Source organism: Odontomachus brunneus, unplaced genomic scaffold (genome assembly GCF_010583005.1).
Source record: "Odontomachus brunneus isolate Ranch 3 - 2012 unplaced genomic scaffold, Obru_v1 Obru_scaffold_101, whole genome shotgun sequence".
NCBI classification, from domain to species: Eukaryota; Metazoa; Arthropoda; class Insecta; order Hymenoptera; family Formicidae; genus Odontomachus; species Odontomachus brunneus.
The window spans coordinates 852,239-873,686 of NW_022639551.1; the positions used below are offsets into that span (position 1 = coordinate 852,239).

At 35.1% G+C, this 21,448-nt stretch overlaps 2 protein-coding genes across 5 annotated transcripts in view; both read right to left on the bottom strand.

Annotated features, from left to right (window-relative positions):
* Nucleotides 1–75: 75 nt before the first annotated feature.
* LOC116848911 (cohesin subunit SA-2-like) lies at nt 76–8,988 on the bottom strand. Of its 4 annotated transcripts, none has more exons than XM_032825500.1 (18): nt 8,699–8,988; nt 7,461–7,618; nt 7,225–7,370; nt 6,961–7,134; nt 6,666–6,870; nt 6,230–6,559; nt 5,210–6,158; nt 4,898–5,131; nt 4,620–4,812; nt 4,353–4,539; nt 3,975–4,279; nt 3,678–3,889; nt 3,403–3,569; nt 2,326–2,377; nt 890–922; nt 579–748; nt 408–489; nt 76–342 (listed from the first exon to the last, which is right to left on the bottom strand). In XM_032825500.1, the coding sequence occupies exons 1-17, from the start codon at nt 8,716–8,718 to the stop codon at nt 440–442; spliced, it is 3,585 nt and encodes a 1,194-aa protein (XP_032681391.1). In that variant the 5' UTR covers nt 8,719–8,988; the 3' UTR covers nt 76–342; nt 408–439. The 4 variants fall into 4 exon arrangements, with proteins under 4 accessions (XP_032681391.1, XP_032681390.1, XP_032681393.1 ...); XM_032825499.1 differs by having other exon boundaries at nt 4,620–4,818; XM_032825502.1 differs by lacking the exon at nt 890–922.
* Nucleotides 8,989–14,154: 5,166 nt separating this feature from the next.
* LOC116848877 (protein artichoke) overlaps nt 14,155–21,448 on the bottom strand; it is a 29,580-nt gene continuing 22,286 nt past the window's right edge. Inside the window, exons 4-7 of the mRNA XM_032825437.1 lie at nt 20,458–20,576; nt 20,165–20,311; nt 16,320–18,852; nt 14,155–15,616 (exon numbers count right to left, since the gene is read on the bottom strand). Coding sequence (XP_032681328.1) covers nt 15,174–15,616; nt 16,320–18,852; nt 20,165–20,311; nt 20,458–20,576 — 3,242 coding nt within the window. The 3' untranslated portion in view covers nt 14,155–15,173. The remainder of the gene's footprint in view (nt 15,617–16,319; nt 18,853–20,164; nt 20,312–20,457; nt 20,577–21,448) is intronic.

Genomic DNA, 21,448 nt, shown 5'->3' on the forward strand with positions numbered 1-21,448 from the left:
ATATATATATATATATATATATATATATATATATATATATATATATATATCGTAGCATTTGTAACGTAACATAAAATGAACATAAAATAAACATAATAAAATGAATTTAATTTCATGGAAAAACTGCAAGAATCTTATTTACGTACCTACTTTTGTACTATAAAATTATTATAATTTGTTAATACTCGCAAAAGTATTTTGATACGTTATATATAACTTAAAAATATTTTTCCTTAATTTTCAAACAGCATAGCTGCTTTGAACACGTATCACAATTGTCTAAATTTTTTTGATAATTAAAATTTTTTGAGATTATAAATCTTCTTATTCAGAATCAGATTTCTGTAACAAATTAATTAGTTTTAATACTAAATTAATATATATTTGTATATATGTTTAAAACTTACCTCATTGTCCTTCAACATATTTGCCTGAGTTTCTAAAGGTTTTCACGATTCTTTGTACTCCACATGCTCTTGACTTCTTTGTCTATTACATATATAATTATGTATTCTATATTATACTTTTTAGATATATGAATATATCTAAAACTATGTAATCCATTTATCAATACTCACGGTCCTGTATTTGCAGTGTTTTAAATTTACTGTCGATATTTTGCAATTGACTCGTCGACGTATTTTCTATAGTCGTTGAAAGTGACATTTGCATTTGAGCAGATTCATTATCTTCATACGAAGTATTCGTTTTGGACCCACGCGTTATTACTCCTTTATTAACCGGTAATCTGAAATAAAAAATCATTATATTAATGCTAAATGTACCACTGCATTTTCAAGCACAATCTATAATTTTTTTAATTATGCATCATTGTTGTTACTTTCGCTTATACTTAATTTGATAAAAGCGAGAAAAACAAATTACTCACTGGTTCTTCTGACCATGTTTCTTTTTATGTTCGCTAAAACAGCCAATTTCACCAAATAAAAATGCAATTATTTCGATTTTCCGAGGTAAAGAAGTAAAAATTTGGAAAATTTATATAAATCTTATATGTACATGTATAATCAATATATTCTGAGCAACACAAAGCATTAGGTCAATGTTGCATCTATAGCAGTTAATACAAAGTCTCTCTATTTCTCTCTCTAAAGATCATTGGCTAATGTAAATATATTAATGCTGCTTAAATCTTTAGAAATAATAATTATTAATTTTTTTCTTCTTTGTATATATATATATATATTTTTTTTTTTATTAATAAAACTTATTAGTTTAAATTTATTAGTAAAATTTATTAATAATTTTTATTAATATTGTATAAAATCTATAATTTATTTATAAAACTTTATTTATAAAACTTCAATATTACGAATTAACGCTGTAACGCTAAACTTGTAAAAATAACAACTTATCAATTTGACCTTCTGAAAGTTACAAGAACAAATAAACCGAATTCTTATTGATTTTTGGAGGCTGAAAGTAAGTCTGTCCTCTAAATGACTATCACGTCAAGTTTTTGTCCTCTAAATTAGCCCATCATGTCAAATTTTTTAATAATCATCAAATCAAAATTGAGGTTTTAATATCTCATAAATCTAACAATTTATGGACCATTAAAAATGATAGCAGTTTTTTGGAGTTTTAATTATTCGAATTTATTCATCCATTCATTACTCAAAAATCTGATGTGATAGAGTCATTTAGAGGATAGACTTATTTTCAGCATCCAAAAATCCTTAAAAAATTAGTTCATTAGTTGTAACTTTCAAAAAATCAAACTTTATAGGTCTGGTTATTTTTAGGTTATTTTTTAGGTTATTTTTATAAGTTCAACGTTATAGCGTTAATTTGTATATAATACTAGTTTCATAAATAAACTATAAATTGTTTACAGTACTAATAAAACAAATTTTATTAATAAAATATTGATACAGAAAAAAATATATACACAAGGTGGAAAATAAGATTAGTAATTATTATTTCTACAGATCTACACTCTGCAAATAATATTAATATATTTACGCTAGTAATAAGAAAAAAATATGCTTTATAATATGTAGAACGAATTTGCACTTTTAATTTTATGAATAGTATATACTATTATATAGGATACTACTATACAGGATATAGATCATATTGCAAAAGTAAATTATTTAATTTATATCGCAATAATAATTGAGCACAATCAATCTGCTCAGTCAATACTGATCGCGTTATCAAACAATTACATGTAACAGTTACTTGCAATTACAGTAGAGCCTGTACTAATAATTAATAAGTTTAATAATTAATTAATAATTAATAAGTTTGATAGAAAAAAGTAATTATATATTAATCTTTATTTAGGAATACATAACTCACCTTGAAGACTCATGATTAGAATCCTCATTAGGTTTATCTGCTTTCTCTTTCTCTGCAAAAGAAAAATATATTATTGTTTAGACCAGTGTTGTGAGTTAGTTGCATATTTCGAGAAAATTTCTGAGAAAGCGCGTACTATTTCTCACTACTGCTCCAGACTCGACAGTCGAGTTTCCAATTGCGCGTGAGATGCTCTGCTTGAGGAATGTTCTCATATAAGAAATATGCTAGAATCGTACCTTTTGTCAAACCGTCATAAATACAATTTCCTTGCTCAATAACTTTTATTTTTACACACACACACACACCACACACACACACACATACACACACATATATCAGTGACAATTATATTAAAACTCTTAATTATTGTCACTACTACATCATTATATTAAACAGATATATGTATAGAATATATTACAAATAAATGTAATATTTAATTATTTATGAAAATAAGAATTATTGAACAAAGAAAATATTTTAATGGTTTAATGGAAGATGTGATTTCAACATATTTCATATGTAGGAACGTTTCTGAGACAGATCATCTTACGCACGATTGGCGGTCGAGCTTGCAGCGGTAGTAAGGGGGTAGTAGGCGTCACCTCCGAAATCTATCCGAAATGTGCAACCAATTCTCAGCTCTAACTTAGCTCTAACTTATGTGAAAAATAATAATATAAAATTATTAAAATTTAATACTTTCACGCACAGTTATAATAAATTTATAAATTGATAATTTTTATCTGTCTCTTATTTAATTAACTTTGGATATTTATAATGTAGTCGCAATTGCGTTTTGAAGTCATAATCTGTGAATTGATCATGTACCTATTTCCTTCCCGCCACTCGTGCAAAATGACAAGTTTTATCGACAAATTCAATAAAATTTTTTCATTTTTCACGAGTTTCACGTAAAAAGGATATGATCAATTCATAGATTAGTGTCACGATTTTAAAACATAATTATGATAGGATTATAGACGCATGCGCGATTCTTTACAAGTTAGATGTATGAATTCTAATAGGTTTACATATTTAAAATACTTTTGAAAATAGCATTAAGAAATCCTTTACCGGTTAACTGATCTTCTTTGTGTTTTATGTAAGCTTGTTTACGTGTCACTGAAATTTGATTAGTCTTGTTATGCAGCAAACTGTTTCTGTATAGAAACAAAGGTTGCCAGTTTTCATCTTGCGACGATGGCATTCTAGCTTGCAACTGTTTGTCCAGAAAGTTGAGACTATAATAAAATACAATGTGATAAAACGAACATAGAGAATAAAAATTAATTTCAATATATTTTAAATTATATTATTTCGAAAAAATGTTATTTAACTATATGACTTACACAACACGTTTATCCTGTACGAGAAGTTTATTCGTGAATTCGGACAATATCTCAAGGAACGGTAGATTCGGTGGTAGGCCTGTGAGATTTTGTTTGATATTGTCTGGTGGAGTAATAGCAAATAATATTCCCGAACGGTGCAGAGCTGTGATCGTTTCGCGATTTCCCACGGGATTTAAACCGAAGAATAGAATGAATTGTTTTGCGAGTTTCTGTAAAGAAACAAGTTCGGAGATTTTATCATACATTTTTTGCCTTGTTATACATAATAGAATAAATATATTAATATTTACGCACTCTGATTGCAATGAATTCTTCGCTGTTTCGGTTTATTTTGCCTTTTTCAATCATAATTTCATTGTGCAGAATGATTAAACTCTGTTGCATCGTTAGCGCACAATCTATTTTGTTGATATCTCTTAACTTCTTCAACATGGTTTTAATAATGTCGCCGTAATCATTGTAGTACTTCATATAATGCTTGAATACATTAGCCGCGGCTTTTATGGGAATCATATTGTAAACGATTAGTTTGCAGTAACCTGCTAAAAAATTTCTTCGCTTGTGCAACTCCTCGATTTTGGAATACTTGTCGCGTTCATCTGCGAAATAAATTTCGATATATCGACAGTATATATTACACTGCAAGTTTCTTTAATGTAAGTGTTCACTTACAGTTCTCCTCTTCAAGGAAGACATACTTTTGTATAAATCTGCTGAGCATATTCTGCATTGCTTGGTCAGGTTTGTACACCAACTGATGCATCAAATGATTGGTATGTGCAGTCAGTTGATTGCAGAATATCACCAATAGATCACATATCGTATTATATGCTTCTTCTCTCAATATCGGCGATGACTGCTACTTGATAAGCAAATGCATAAATTTCATTTACAAGAAATTTGAGTTGCATAATTTTATTGTATAAAATGTATGATTACCGCGCCGCTACAGTCGCTACTAATAAAATGGCGCATTAAGCCCATAAACGAATGCAACCGTTTCTTCAGCTGTCGATATTCATCTTCGTCACGATTGTCAGGATCTACGACTTTCATCAGATGATTTTGTCCCCACAAAATAGCGAAGTAACAAGCACTTATGCAATATTTAGTTGCATCAAACGGTAAGCATCTACAACTAGAATCATATATGATATATCTGAAAATATTACACGCAGCTACAACGAATGTTGTACACAGCTATAAAAAAAATATACTTTGAAGGATTTTTCGCATCTTCTATGTTTTTGTACAGAGAGTCCCATATATTCCATTGATTCATATTGTTATAAGAATAAAATATGGAGACTTTCTTAAGCGACTGAATAACATTGAAAGTCTCATCTTCGTCTGGTACCTCATTTCTCTCTATCAAATTCCTGTATTCATCAATTGCTTCTTTATATTTATTTACAATAGAATCGATCAGTGTAAATCGAGCGACATCGCATCTGCACAACAATTATCAGATTTCTTTTAAATACCAGACAGTAAAACTAATTGTTTAAACAATAATAATATATACGTACCTAGTAAAGGTAGCATGGTCTTCCACACACATGTGTTCTAAAGTCTTAGCTGCCATGTCTAAGACTTCAGTGTCGTACATCTTTTCCACAATCGTATGAATTTTACCCAATAAAGAATCTAGATTTATCTCCTGCCTAGATTTCGTGTAAATATCCAGGTCAAAGTATTGCGGGATCTCGAGTAAATTGGTCAATTTTTCAGGATCTGCCCTGTACTTATCCAGCAGGAACGGCAACGTTTGAATAAAATGTTGTGTCAATTTTTGCTTATCGTTGTCAACTTTCTTAATTTTCTTTATTGACAGGGCCTTTCGAATGGGTCTACGGCCGACTGGTATCTCGCCTGTAGCGGCTTGTTTAATACAACAAACCATCAATTCGATTAAGGATACTTCCTTCTGATTGTCTAATGCTTCCTCCTCAGGACCAATCTCTTCCAGTAAAAGATCCGTCATACATTCCCAGTCTTTCATCATTTCATTAGTCTCGATCAGGGAGTCAACTAAATACGCTCCGTGCTCGTGTAATTCGGACTCGATGAAAAACAAAATTAGATCGCGTATAAGGGGCGTATTCGGCAATCGCTTTTTACCACGTCTAGTCTTCACATCCGCTATGTCATTGTTGTCTGGACGGAATAAGCATTCGTTCACGAATTCACCAGCCGCTCGCGCGACTGCACGATTAACCGAATAAACAAGCTCGTATACGTGTTCATTATCTTTATCGGTAAGAATCTCTCTATGATGTTTAAGCATCAAGATAACTAGCTTTATAGCCTGCACCGCAACGTTACAGTCCTTGTCCAACGTCATTGAGATAATTCTGTCCTTAAATTTACTGGTAAAGAGCTCAAGCTTTGTTTTGAACTCTTCCAAAGCGTACAATGGTTGCAATGCCTGCAGACACTTAAGCCTGACTTCTCCAACCTTGTCATACAACATCCAACCTGCAAAATTAAATGAAATTATTATAGTTTCAATTTTAAAATGTACAAGAATGATTAAAACAATTTTACACCTATATATTTCAAGTAGGAATCGTCTAAGAAATTCTGGTGGAATTTCTTCATCCAGATTCCGATTTCTGTCATACAAATTACGCGTATATCTGGTACAATATCCCTATATCTATGAACGAAGACCGATTTAAATATATATGTAAATATGTTCTTAATTTCCTCCATATTTCCTTCTAACTCTTTTCGTCTCGTCATTAAAGACTCCAATCTGCTTGCTGCCCTATTTTCTCGGGCTTTTTGTCTCTCAGCTTCGTACTGTCGTTGCGTGTTATCTGTATTTATAGAGACAGTCAAAGCAACGTCTACCAAGGCTGTCATTAACTTCATAGCTGTATATAAAACAAATGAAAGTTTTTCATTTAAGATACATAAAATTTAAGATGTATGTACGCTCGAGACGTAATTTTGAAGCCTCTTTGGCTTGTTCATATTTACCTGCAAGTGTTGCGGTATGCCTAAATGCTCTAACTTGTGAATCTGAGAGTCCAATTAACAAAGAAATAATGTTATCTATTATGTATTGATCATAAATGATAGAATATTGACACTGAAGAACCAGAATTTGCACAAACTGGCAAAAATTATCACGAAACTTTTTCCATTGTGATCCCATCATTATCAATGGATATTCATCACTTTCCTGCAAAATATATTTTACCAAATATATTTTACCAAATAGTCAAACTTGCATAATTATAATTTGTGTGAATACTAAAACACTTTAGCATACCTCGTCGAATTCTTCGGTCATTTTACGAATAATCGCTACATGTTCCATAGTAAGTTGCATTTCAGAAGTAATGCAACCTTTACAACCACTTGCACTGATAAAAAACTGCATTAACACAAGTAGCGCATTTCTTCTGTTGTTCTTGTACTTTTCTATCCAGTTATTAACAACAGTCTATCAAATAATATTTATATCAAATAATATTTATATTAAAAAAGACTTTAAAACCATTAAAGCAGTGTAAATTATAATTAATCAACGTACAATAAGGGAAGAAGGATTATTTCTAATAACATAGTAAAGACTATCTTCATCTTCCAAACTGAACAACTGATGTGTTGTTTCACCACTGCCTTTGTCTTCGCCAGATGATGGAGAATAATCAGTATCAGGTTGTTGTACCAAGTTTTCTTTCAAGTCAAGCATAGAAATATTTTTTTCAAATTAATCTCTATAAAGTTCTCCATATAAACATCTATGAAATATAAATTTACTCATACCACACATCTTGGCACGTTTATTTTTTATGGTCCTCATACTAGAAGTGGAAGGTGTAATGGAAACTTCAAATTGTGTCTGATTATCAAGATTTTCTAATTGTTCTTGCGACTGTTGAGACATATCAGATGAACCATAACTTTCTAAAGAATATTCTGGGCTACAAACATAAGACATATTAAGATTAGTTAACATGGCATAATATTTATTAGAATAATGATAGTGAATATTTATGCAAGAATATTTATCATGTAGTAAAGTTTGACTATAAAATATGTATCTGCTGTAAGAATTATTTGCATCTCCACTCGAATTGTCAATATGTATTATTACAATTCTTCAATTGCATAATTAACATGAACACAAAAGTAAGTAAAGAGAGAAAATGCATTATATTTATTTCAAAAAATATTTTTTATATTAAATAAAGTATTATGCTTTTACTTAGTGTACTAAATTATCTTTGTAAGAGGAAGAAGAAAACTACAAAATATAAACGTATGTTAAACATTTTTGTAACATTTTCTTGAATATTTAATTTTTTTGATGCATTATCTTTATCCACTTGTATTTTTATTTGTAAGCTATGTATTTATTAGTTACGCAAATAATTAATCTATTCTGCAGCATATGAATTATTACACTATAACTTCTAGTATAATAGTTTTCTATAATATAATATTGTGTTGTAATTTGTAAATTATTATAATTATTATCATTATTATCATTATTATCATCATTATTATCATTGCTTATTATATATATATATTTTTTTTATTTTACTACACTCAACATATATAAATTAAAAATGTTTAAAATTGAAATTTCAGAAATTAAGAATTCATATTAATTATGATTTAAAATAAATTTGAGGCTAAATAACTTATAAAGCAAGATCTGAAACAACTATCTTAATTTGTTTCGCTATGAGGTATTGTCATTGAAATGAAGAAAAGCATAAATTGGTATTTTTGTAAGAGATAAAATTGTATCTTTTTTCTGGAGAAGTTGGCGTTTATAAACGGAAAAAGCGCGTGAATCCAATGTCTCTTAGCAAAACTTGTAGTGTATTATTGTATAATTTTCCTTTTGAGTCATTATTACAGTGAAAATATATTAACAATAAAAAATCTATGTTTTATTATTTCATCGTAAATATCCGAGTAGCACAAAGCATTGGGTCAATGTAAAATCTACAGCAGCTGTCAGGCAAATATGTGCTGCTAGGGTAGAGACTCACCACTGTGATGAACAAGACATTTTGTCGATTACAACCTCCCTCGAGATGATTCGGTGTCTGTATCTTCTAAACCTCTAAATTGCGTAATTTGCTCGTTACGTCCTTTATATTGAAAAATACAAGTTTTAGATTATATTGCTTCCGCTGACGTATAAAGATGTCTTAAATTATCTGTCGTTTCCGCAAGTGGATTGATTAGATCATGAGCTGATTGCAACAACTCCTTCCACTATGCACGCAGAATTACTAATGGAAGCGATAAGTCAATTGCAGTAAAAAAGAAGACAAAAGATTCAAATCGGATTTAAATTCGGGAGTACCAATGACATGGTAGTCAGACCGCCAACCGCAGTAATGGGATATTGGGAGAATTATTCGCGCACGCGCATTGAGCAAACGTTATGATAGTGACACTAGGAGTACGGCAATGTTGCGAGTCGCGAGATTTTCTCCGTGACAGGAAGTTTTCTGCGCATGCGTACAGTGACGTGCGTCTACTATTGGATATCGTATCATTCGCGTATGCGCAGCAAGCCTCTTGCCGCGGATAAAATCTCGCGAACTTGCAGCACTAGGGTACGGTCCAGTAAGCGCTACAAATGCTTTGGCTGCGTTCGGAAACGTCACTCGAGTATTCTCCCTCTCTTTTTATCTCACTCTTGTATTTCGCTCACTATCCAACAGCTCGCTTTCCAACTGCTATCGTTTAGTAGTATGCACACAGGATGTTTACGATAAGTTGTCGGATTGGAAATCCGACTGAACAGTGGTACTCAATCGACCCATTTCAAAAAATTCCCTAGTTTAATCAGATTTTAGTAAAAGCTGTCTCAGCAGTAATTGGATTAGCTTCATGGCGACGTGAAGTGATACTTTGTCCTCAAGAGAAATAAAAAGATAAAAGTCGGTAGGTACGTAATTATTATTCTAATGATTAACGCTTATCATTTTCCTTATATATCAATATATGAATAAATGATCTGTTACACTTTTACTGATATTAAATTAATGAAAAGAAATATTAGTAATCTCACGTGTAGTAAATATTAACCTATAATAATATTGGATTTATGTCATAATTTCGTATGTAACAAAATAAGAACAGTATAAAATCTGTCAAATTAACATTTCAAACATACTAATTTTAAAATATATTAAGGACATTTATGCATTTATATATAGATACATATAAATATGTGTGCTTGTATATGTGTATGTTCATATGTGTAATTTATAATTATTTACACACTTATATTTTTATATAAAAAGAATATTTATATTTTTATAGATTGTGTATATATATATATATATACACACACACACGCACACACAATCTATAAAAATATAAATATTCTTTTTATATAAAAAAAAATATATATATATACACACCAACGCTACCGCGTTTTCTTAAATCTTGTTCTTTGTAGCTGCACTGCTGAACTGGTGCAAATAAAGAACCTCTAGTAAAGAGAAGGTACTTTCCAGTTGCGTACACTGTGTTACACAAAACCAGTTTATTGATTGCATATTATCTTACAAGATATTTTAGATAATATATGACCAATAAACTGGTTTTGTGTACGTGTGTGTCAAGATGTGTTAAGCAATTGGAAAGCACCCAGAATCGTCAAGCAGCTACTCTGCGATTGGCTGGCATAAACATGTACGGACCCCAATGCAAAACCATATATATAAAATAACCATCTTTTTTGTATTGGCGTCGCAATGTCCAAATCCGTACATGTTTATGCCAGCCAATCAGCTGGTCACATGACCATGTTGGCGATTCTCTTTACTAGAGGTTCTCTAGGTGCAATATATTGAAGTGAGACAAATATACGTTTTCTCATTCTAACTTATTGCACTAGTTCAGCAGTACAGTTACAAAGAACAGGCCTTTAAATTCTTTAGTCCATAGTCCATAGAACCCGACAACTTTTGTCTGAAACATTTTTGCTGAATACTTGGCTAAAGAATCATGAGGGTGAATCTTTTAAAATGGGACACCCTGTATGTATAAATTTGAAATTAAATCAAAGATTCGTGAGAGGTCGAGATCAATTTATATAACAAAATTTTTTATGAAATTTATTATATATATATTACATCTATCGTATTAAAATGTCTATTAAATAATACATATCATTTTTATATAAGCGTATATAAAATATATTATACATGATATGATGACCTCGATTAACCCTACGCCAATATTAAATGCAGATCGAGTATTCTGCAACGAGAATAAAGACTTATTCGACATAATATATTTGATACATATTATGTAAGCACCATTTGTTTTTAATTACATGTACATACATGTATGTCGCACATTCTAATTAACTCACTCGCACTGATCCCTTGTCTACAATTTTTCTTTAATTTTTAAGCCGTAGTAAATTGACCAATCACAGTCGACTATTTTAAAAATAATCAACTGTGGTTAGTCAATTTCTTAAGGCTTAAGAATTAAAGCAAGGTTGTGGACAAGGGATGAGAAACCGATTATTGCTGCTTTATCCAAGCACCGTGTATTATTTTTACACATTTACATACGCACCCTTTATGTCGGAATTATGTTATAATACGCAACAACATTTTGTACGTTTATTCTTGGTACTGATTGAGGTATATACAACTGATTCTCTCGATTATTTGTTAAAATATATCAATTCAAAGCTGTTATAATCGTTATTCCGGACGACTCATTCGATCCCGGACAGCGCAAGATCTCCAGAAGATGTGAGGACGTTCTTAGGACATAAGGACGTTCTCAGAACATCTTTCCTGTGAATATCCTGTGGAGATCTGTCTGGGATCGCTCGATCCCTTCGAGTTGTAGGCTCATATTCTGAACTCTCTTTTATCGATAAAAGTGCCTTGAATATAGCTTCTCAACCAATCAGGTGACTCCTAAGCCTCTTTTAGAGACACTTTTATAGATAAAAGAGGATTCAGAATATGGGCTGTAGTACACGAACACACCTCTAGTAGTAATGTTCATTGGCGTTACATTGAATATAATATTAATTACATTGGCATGCATTGGACCAATATAGCTAATACGGCTCTCGCCACTATCGCATTATCTTTTAAGGCGGATTCCTGAGGTAATTTGAAGAAAAAAATCCTAATGCAAAAATGTCGAGGCTATAATACTTTTCAAATTATAAACGATTAAAGTTGACCAATTATATTGGCTAAAGTACGCGCGCTCAGGTACGGTACAACGCAATGGTACAGATGCATGTACATAAGTGAGAATTTGCATAAGATATGAAATTATTGATTGTAAATCAATTATTGATTATTAATCAATTTGCATAAGATATGAAATTATTGATTGTAAATCTCTAAAAGAAACTGTTAAATGTGTGACAGCTTATTGATTCTCATAAATGTAATGTGTAATATTTTATTCATAACATTTTGACGAAATTGTTATTATTTGCGATATGTTTATTTAAATGATAGAAAAGGCAGATTATTATTACATACGTTTTTGTATGTATGGAACTTCCGTATCAATATTTGAAAAAGGGGCGACATGTGCATGTACCTGTACCATTGTGTGTTGTACCGTACCTGAGCGCGCGTACTTTAGCCAGTATAATTGGTCAAATTTAATCGTTTATAATTTGAAAAGTATTATAGCCTTGACATTTTTGTATTAGGATTTTTTTACTCAAATTACCTCAGAAATTCGTCCTTAAGAGATAATGCGGTAGTGGCGGGACATCCTGTATATAGCCAGTACTAATTATAAATAAAATGTAAATAAATTTCTAATATTGCACAATATGATTGTATATATGTACCGATATTGGCAACGTTGGGATTACATTTGACAAATAACCCAATATGTAGCCAATATTGGTAACAAATAGATTGCTAATATTCAGAATTTTATATTGGCTATAAAATGCATCTATTTTACAACTGGGTGTATCCAGTACTTCAACCGCTTTTGCATCTGATTAATATGTATTTTTAGATCTAAAGAAATGTGCTAATCGGATGCAAGAGTGTTCAATAAACGGTTGTAGTACTGAATGCACCCAATATTGGGCCAATACCCAGTGAGAAATTACTAGTCGATGTCCAAACGATATTGAATCAATGTCGCTTTGACGATTTCAATGAGTAATTTCTCTCTGAGTATTGGATGTATTGGAGTCCAATTTGTAGCCAATATTGCTCCAATGAACTGTCCTATTAAAGGCTTTATAGACTTAGAATATATATATACATGGAAGGGGAATATTGTTGTTGTGAATAAAAAATGTGTCCAAGTTAGGGCCTTTGCACGTAAAAAAATTTTAACCGTAACCGTAAGGTCGTAAGAAAATTGGCTAATTACAGTAGATTATTCCTCAAACGCAAGGAAAATAATCAACTCTGTTTGGTCAGTTTTCTTACGACCTTACGGTTACGGTTAAAATTTTTCTACGTGCAAAGGCCCTTATATGTGAGAGAAAAAAGAGATAAGGACTAAAGTCCTCTATACACATGCGCTAAAATTACACAATAACCGTTGAAATTATTGGCTGGCAACGATTTCTACGCATGCGTACAGAAGACGATTAGTCCATATTTCTCTCTTTTCTCTCTCCGCAACCTTTCTCTTTTGCACACAACTTATAAGTTAGACATTTTCAGTGTCCGCACTCCACTTCCATATACACAGAGTACCATTTCAACTTAAACAGTCAACTTCTGAAAATTACGAGGTTTTAGAAAAAATGTTTATTACAAAAGTTTTATAACTTCGAGAAGAAAATGGTGCCATTAATTTGACCTTAGATGATTGTTTCAAGATTGTGTAAAGGTCACCTTAAATTTCTTAAATACAAATCCCCATTTTTCATTACATATTCTTATAGCTTACTTCGAGACTTTTTCAAAACATTATAACAAAGTATTTTTTCATTAAGTACTTTTCGAGTTATAAAGCTTGAAATTTACAGTACCGCCGGCACCACCAAAGGCATAGAAATCAAATTGGCAAATCAGGCAGAGGTATATTTGCATATATTCTGTACAGTACAGTGGCAAATTTTAAGAGGCAATTCGACTCTGTATTGAGCAGAACGGTAATAATTCCGAATAATTGTTGTAAAGGACGCGGTTTGGAGAGTGCGTTTGGAGTAAAAGAGTACCACGGAAGTGACAAGCCGTGTTATCCATGTTTCCATTCGAGTGCGAACGCGAACACACACACATACGCATGCACGCACGCACACAAAAGAAGCGTAAATCCGACCGGCAACCTTCGTGTGATACACCTTGGATAATGTTAATACCGACGGTACTGTAACTTTCAAACCTTATAACTTGAAAAATATTTAATAAAAAAAATACTTTGTTATAGCAAATTAATTGTTTAAGTTAAATTAATTGAAAATTAATTGTTTAAATTAAAACGAGACATACTGTATATATATATATATATATATATATATATATATATATATATATATATATATGTTCTAAGTTTATAAGGTGCGTTCGGAAAACGCGTTACCAATGTTATTCTATCTTTATCGTTTTTTAGATATACAATGACAAAGAATTGAATGACACGGTAGTTTTAAATAGCGCTAATAACGAGCTCGTCAAACGTACTGAAGAAAGTACGGGTGATGAGTGATTAGTGATTGAATTTTCTCATGCAGATTTGGATTTTTCAGTTTTTTCGCGTTGCACGACACGTTATTTCGCGACTTATCCGCCCGAAATTCTTCGATGTCATATTTATGCCATCGATCGACACGTGTTCAGTGAGGTATATAGATCAATATGCGACCTGAACGATACGAGAGTCAAAAAGATGTTCTGAAGACGCCTCAAAAACCAGAATCTAGATAAATTAATTAAATATCGATAAGTTATAGTTGTATCTTAAAAGAAAAACGATCAGCGTGTCCATCTCTTTAGTTTATAGCTATGAAAATCTTGTGAACGTTTCAAAATCTTCAAAACTCTTGCAAGCTCAACTGCGGGAGTCTCGTTCCCGAATCACTAAAATGATAATTAAACTAGCTATCAATTCACATTATTAATTAATTCATTCATTTATTTATTAATTAATGAAATACTGATATGACTTGACGAGTATTAATTTAGCTTGATTAATCAAACAAATTGTATCAATTAATTAATAAATCAATATAGAATTGCACGTTATTCTTAAATTCCAACAAACTCTAAGATCTTGGAAACTGAAGAGACAGACACACGGTCCTTCTCTTTTTCAAAATATATAAATATTAGATTAATTCCAAAATCTTCTTCCTTGAAATACACATTTCATTCGTCGGCGTATTTCTATTTGAAAACTGCTTTGTTTATATTAACACCACAGGAAAAAAACCCTTTAGATCAGAATACAAAATTTACTCAGATTCGCATATTTTGCGTCATCGTCATCAACTTTTTTGGACGCTCGCGTAGTCCAGCGACCGATCGACGTCGATTATCTGTCTAACTTGCTCTCCGACGGGCAACCGACGTAAACAGGTAGCGGCGAGTTATCGTAATATCCGTAGATCTGCTGCGAAGGTGGCGGCGGCGGACCCATGGTGTGCATCACATGCATCGGTTGCACATACGGCATCATCTGCACCGGAGTGGCTGGCACTGAGCCGTTACCTCGTCCCAGAGTTGAGCCGTTGTACGATCCCACGTAGAGATCATGGTTGATCTTACCCGAATAAGCGCTGGCCGGTCTGATCATCGACGCCTCGTGGATGCTGGACGCCACCGCCGCCATCCGCGCCTCGTTCATCTGGCTGCTCCACCTGAGCCGGCAGATGCAGATCACGATGACGATAATCGCAATGAACGCCACCACGCCACCGACGATGCCGATGATCAGAGTGTCGTCGGTGCTCGACATATTGCCCATAGTTGAAGTACCTGTCCCGTGAAATCATCGTGAAAAAAAGATTCATCAAGTAAAAAACTTGCGATTACAAACAGTTAATTCGAATTGAGGCAATTAATATGTTGACTGTCATGATCATCACCAGTAGCCGACCTATAATATTGTTATGTCTCGATTCATGTATAAAATTCATGTATAAAACGCAGGATTAGAGTAAATAAGTTAATATTTTTCTTTAATTAGAAGTTAAAACTTAATATGTATGTAACTAATCTAAAAATTTAAAAGTTGACTTATTTAAAATTGACTAATTTAAAAATTATCAACGTTTAACTAATTAACTGGTTTTTTATTTTTTATTTTTTTATCGAACTCTGATAAAATATAACCCAACTTCGTATAACGAATTAAAACATGAGTTAAATATATGTATGTATTGCGAATTGCATCTATTTATCGTTTCTTTGAGGATTCAACTTGAATTAAATGTTAAAATAATTAATGGAATTCAGCATGGCAGTCAACATGTTAAATAACTTCTTAGTTAAAAGTTATATGGTTACTTAAACATACTTCTAGATAATTGGAAATGGTTATTTAATTAACTAAATACTTCTAAATATTTATAAATAATTATTTATAATTAACTAAACTCTTCTGTCAAATTAATTTAAAAAATTCTTCGCTCGTGATTAGAATTTACTTCAGCTTCTAACAAAACGGCCGACGACTCACCCGTGTGATCGTTATTGTAATGTTTGTTCCGACTATTCTGCACCGTCGGTGCCACAGTCCAGATGATCTCGGGCTCGGATGTGGTTGACCTCGTGGACGGTGTGGTTTCAGTCGTCTGCGGTTTGGTAGGTGTCGCGCGTTCGCATGAGAGATACTCCTCTGTGAGGTTGCTTAGCGTCATGTCGGCGAGATAATCAGGACTGGAGCAGATGATGACAGGCGCTTTGTTGCCCCACGACTTCAGCCATCGCCACAGGTGCTTGACCTCGCAGCTGCAGTTGATCGGATTGCTGTCAAGGCCCGTGATTCTCACGGAACCGCCGCGCTCGTCCAAGGCAGCCAACAGCTGTGCCGGTAGATTACTGAACTTGCTGCCGGAGACGTCGAGCTCAACCTGCGTGGAGCGTGGCACCGGGAAGAACAAGGCGGTCGGTATCGAGTCCACGGACGTGTCCTTGAGACCCAAAAACAGTCGTGGGCCGCGAACACCGACCAATGAACTCGAGAGCACGTTGCGCAACCTTTCACCACGTAACGTCAGCTCTCGCAGGTGTGGATGAGTGCGTACAGATAACTGCTCATTGCCCACTGACGAGTCTTTAATTTCGATGTCTAATGTCTCCAGGCTTGCTAGACCTTTAAGGATACCTTGCACGTCAAAGTAGCCCAGTTTGGGGTAGTTGTAGGCGTGCAAAGAGTGGAGTCTCGTCAGCGACTTGAACGCGTTCCTTTCAATTCGTGTGCAGTTCAGTAGATTGGCCATTCGCAAAGCGCGCAGCGCGCCCAAACCGTCGAAGCTGGTCTCGTTGACGGTCCTCATCTCATTGTCAGACACGTCTAAACTCCACAGCACCGGCAAGATCTTGAAGGTGTTGATTAGATTCGAGAAGTCCGCTAGGCGATTCTGCGACACGTCCAAAGTTTCCAACATCGTGGTGCGTTCCAACGTGGTCGGTTTGATGTCCGTGATAGCGTTACTGGATAGATTCAGGTGCTTCAAGAACGGCGTCTCCAGCCGCGGCATTGTCCTGATGCCAGTGCCTGCGAGATTCAACGATCGCAGGATCTTCGCCTCGCCTAGGATGCCGCGGATCGCGTTCTCACTGAGCGGGTTCTCAGACAGGTCGAGTTCCTTCACGTTGTTAACAATGTCCTGTGTGAACACTTCCACCATTCTATTTCGCGCCATCCGCAAGCCGATCAACGACGACGACTGTCGTTGTAGCGCGCGGATCGGTATCTCGTTGAAGCGATTGCCGGACAGGTCGACTCTCTCGACCGCGCGAATCCTGGACGGATCGAAGATGGTCTCGGGCAACGAGGTGAGTCGATTGTCGTGTAGATCCAAAGACTCCAGCCGCAGCAGACCCTCCATCGTGCGTTCGCTTAGTGTCTCGAGTACGTTGCCGGAGAGATCTAGCGATTGCAGCTGCGTAGAGTTGTGGAAGGCCAATTCGTCTACCGACTCGATCTGATTACCAGATAGATTTAGTACATGCAGACGTCCCATCTGCGAGAACGCAAACTCGTGCACGTGACGCAACGCGTTACGCGACAGATCCAACCGCTCAAGGAACTGCAGCGACTTGACGAAGTCGCTGGGAAAGTGGACGAAGTAATTATCCGACAGATCCAGTCGCCGGAGTCGCGGATGAATGACGAAGGCGGTGGGTGACAACTGGCTAATGTGATTGTTCGAGAGATCGAGCACCTCCAGGCCGGTCCCGGTATTGAAATGCTCGCCAACGAAAGATGTGAGACTGTTGCCGCGCAGATTCAACGAGTAGAGATTTATCAGGCCAACGAACGCGCCGTTGTCGATGCGCTCGATCATGTTGTACGAGAGATCGATCGCGGTGAGATTGTACAAATGTTGAAACGTGCCCTCGTCAATCTCCTGCAACTGATTCCCGGCAAGGGAGATCTTCTCCAAGGACTCGAGGTTCAGCAGTAACACGGTCGGCAAGATCCTCAGGTCCGTGTGTGAGATGTCGAGGTTGATCAGGGAGGACGGGAAGATCGGCGGGAAGCCGCCGTATAACGGATTGCTGCTGAGATTCAGATATTGCAACCGGTGCAGATACTTGAAAGTCTCCGGTGACACGCGCTTCAGTTGATTGCCCGCCAGGTTGAGCGACAGTAGATTCCGCAGAGGTAGCTCGGTGATGGCGGTCAGTCGGTTGTACGATACGTCCAAGTTCAGCAGGGTGTCCTCCAAGCCGGCGAATGTGTTCTGCGAGATCATGGACAGCATGTTGCCAGACAGTTCGATGCTGATGAGGTTCTCGAAGTTGTAGAAAAGTCTCGGCGGAATTTCGCGGACGAGGTTGCGCGTAAGGCCTAGTGTCACGAGATTCGTGGATGTGGCACGGATCAATTCGGTAGATAACGCGGCGATGCGGTTGAACTGTACGTGCAGGTGCGCCAATGAAGGTAATCGCGTGAGCGCCGCGGCCGGTACCAAGAGAATGTTGTTGTCTTGCAGCGACAGCCATTTTAGCTTTGTCAGGCCCTCGAAGGACGATTCTTCGATCTGTAATGGATTAATGATAAGAAGTATGATAATATTGAAAAGGATATATGAAAGAATTTACCATATTTTCATTACTATTATGTATATATTCAATATATATATATATATATATATATATATATATATATATATATATATATATATTCTCTTATATATATTATTCAATATATATTTGCACTTCTGGGTAGTGATGGATAGCTGTAACCGGTCCTGCTTAAAAAATCTGATAAAGATTGATAAAAATACATACAAATTTCATTGAAATACTATATGACATTTTATCATTTCTATTGGAAATTTTAATTTCTCACATTTCAATTCAAATTAAATGTTATTAATTTCTTTCGTTTTATATCGTAGCTTACTTTTAATGATTAAATATATTTATAGCTTCTTTTTATATGCGTTCCAAAAATATTGAGAAAGTTTCATATTTCTTGAAAAAAATTGCTTTTGCGTTTTATTTTTTGCTCTTTAAATTTCTCACACTTTCTTGAAACCTTTTCTACATTATACCCTACAGTATCTACAGTATGATGAAAGGAAAGTACTTGAAAGGTTATTTATAGGATATAAAGAAACAAAGAGAGAGAGAGAGAGAGAGAGAAAGAGAGTTTATTTTTGTGATTTATATATATAAAATTCCACAAAATTTATATAAATTTATTTTAAAATTTATTTAAAATTTATTAAATATAAATTTCCAACCATTTTTTTCAATGTATATCCTAGTTAGACAAGACTACCCCGGGAAAAAAGTTCATATATAATTATATAAAAATATATATAATTATATATAATTATATATAAATTTTGTCCATACATATGACCTTATATATGACTACGTCTAATTATATATGTCCATACATAAAACAAATACTATTGAATGAAAAAAGGAAAACATAATTTGATTCAATTAAATGTCGATATCATGGGTTGTAGCATAAGCTACAAATATAATCATTTACTTCAGTTGTATCTTCACAACAACAATATACTTTTCAATGTGGACATATATAATTATATATCATATATGGTTATATATAAACTCTTTGCCGGATACTATATGGTACTTCTTCGATTCTGGTAAATGTTTGTATGTACGAGAAAAATTTTCTACGTGGATGGTCCTTGATAAGTTCTCCGTGGTTCCCCGTTGTGAAGCCACGCTTTTTTTCTCCGACGCAATCGTTAACCCGGATGTCTCAACCCAAGATCGGTCGATAAGTTTACAAACAGGTCATGCGTCATGAGATCAGCTTGCAATGTTATAGCCGTTCCCATGACAAATTTCGCCGCGTAACGTACGTACCGTGCGCAGCGCGTTCAGGCTCAGATCCAGCCTCGTGAGAGCGGAAAGACTGGAGAACGTATTGACCCCGAGCCGGCCTATGTTGTTCCGGCTGAGATCCAATACTTGCAGCTCGGTCAAGCCTGTCAGATGTATCCGTTCTATTTCCTGCGGAAGAGAGAAGAAGTCGTTCGTAGAGGCGTTAAATGCAGGCTGCATCTCGCGGACATGTGATTTTCGCGAGATGACAAACGAGATAGCAGGGTCGGAGCAGCGATGACAATGGGCGTCATCAGCCGGCGGTGTATACTCACGGTGATGAGGTTGTTGGATATATTCAAGAATTTCAGGTCCGTTAAGTGTCTTAACGCGTCGGTGGGAAACTCCCGGAGGAAGTTAGCCGAGAGATCCAGCTGCAGCAGACTGAATGCCCCTGAAACCGTTAGAACGCAGTGGTTAGAGAGTTTGGTTTAGAGTTCTTGTTCTCTTTTCCCCTTTCTCTATTTCCGCTGAAATTCATTGCTGAGTTTGAGCAGAGGATGCCGCCGGTACTTTTGTCACACGAAATTACGCGACAACACGGGGAATTCCGAGAGGCAATGGAAGAAACGTCGTGACGATTCGCGCGACGACGATGACGACGACGACTCAAGTCGCAATGGGCGTTTCTTGCTTGCACAAGGAAGTGTAGAAGTGATGTCTCGTGAGAGCATTGGGCGTGTGGGAACGTGGATTAGAGTTCATTATTCCGTCGAGGTCGCGTCGGAAGGCGCGTGTTCTCTTCCTTCGTGCGTAGACCGACCTCTCGCGCTTTCGTGACGCGCTCACTGTCGAGGCTGTCCCGGGATCTTCTCACGGCTTGATTAGCGCGAGTATTTTTACACGTGAATCTAGGAAATGATGCCTGCTTCCGGAAAAATCGGTTACACGGTCGCATACGGCCGCGGATATGGTTCATTCGAGAGTTTGATTTCGTCGTCGGTGGAAGAAATGCGACAACGTGTATGAGAAAAGTGATGCAGCTTGTCCATTTTTGTCGCAAATCTAACTCTTGGAAAGAAAAGTATGGAAGAACCTTGCCCATTTTAAGCTCCTTGCAACTAATGAATTGCAAACTGATCGATAAAGGCAGGTTACACTCAGAAAAATGTGATAATGGCAACTATACGAGTTTTGTATGTAGGATCGTAATGTATATAGTTTAATAAACTGTATACTTTAATTCGACGTACAAAACTCGGATAGTCATCACCTACATAATTGTCATCGCTATCTTTTCTCTGTGAATTTAATTCAAAATCTAAT

Excerpts from the sequence above, each read along its gene's own strand:
- LOC116848911 (XM_032825499.1), bottom strand. The coding sequence starts at position 8,718 with ATGTCTTGTTCATCACAGTG. Across the intron at positions 7,135-7,224 it reads ATAATCCTTCTTCCCTTATT|ACTGTTGTTAATAACTGGAT; the intron begins GTACGTTGATTA and ends ATTATTTGATAG. Across the intron at positions 3,890-3,974 it reads AAGAATTCATTGCAATCAGA|AAACTCGCAAAACAATTCAT; the intron begins GTGCGTAAATAT and ends GTTTCTTTACAG.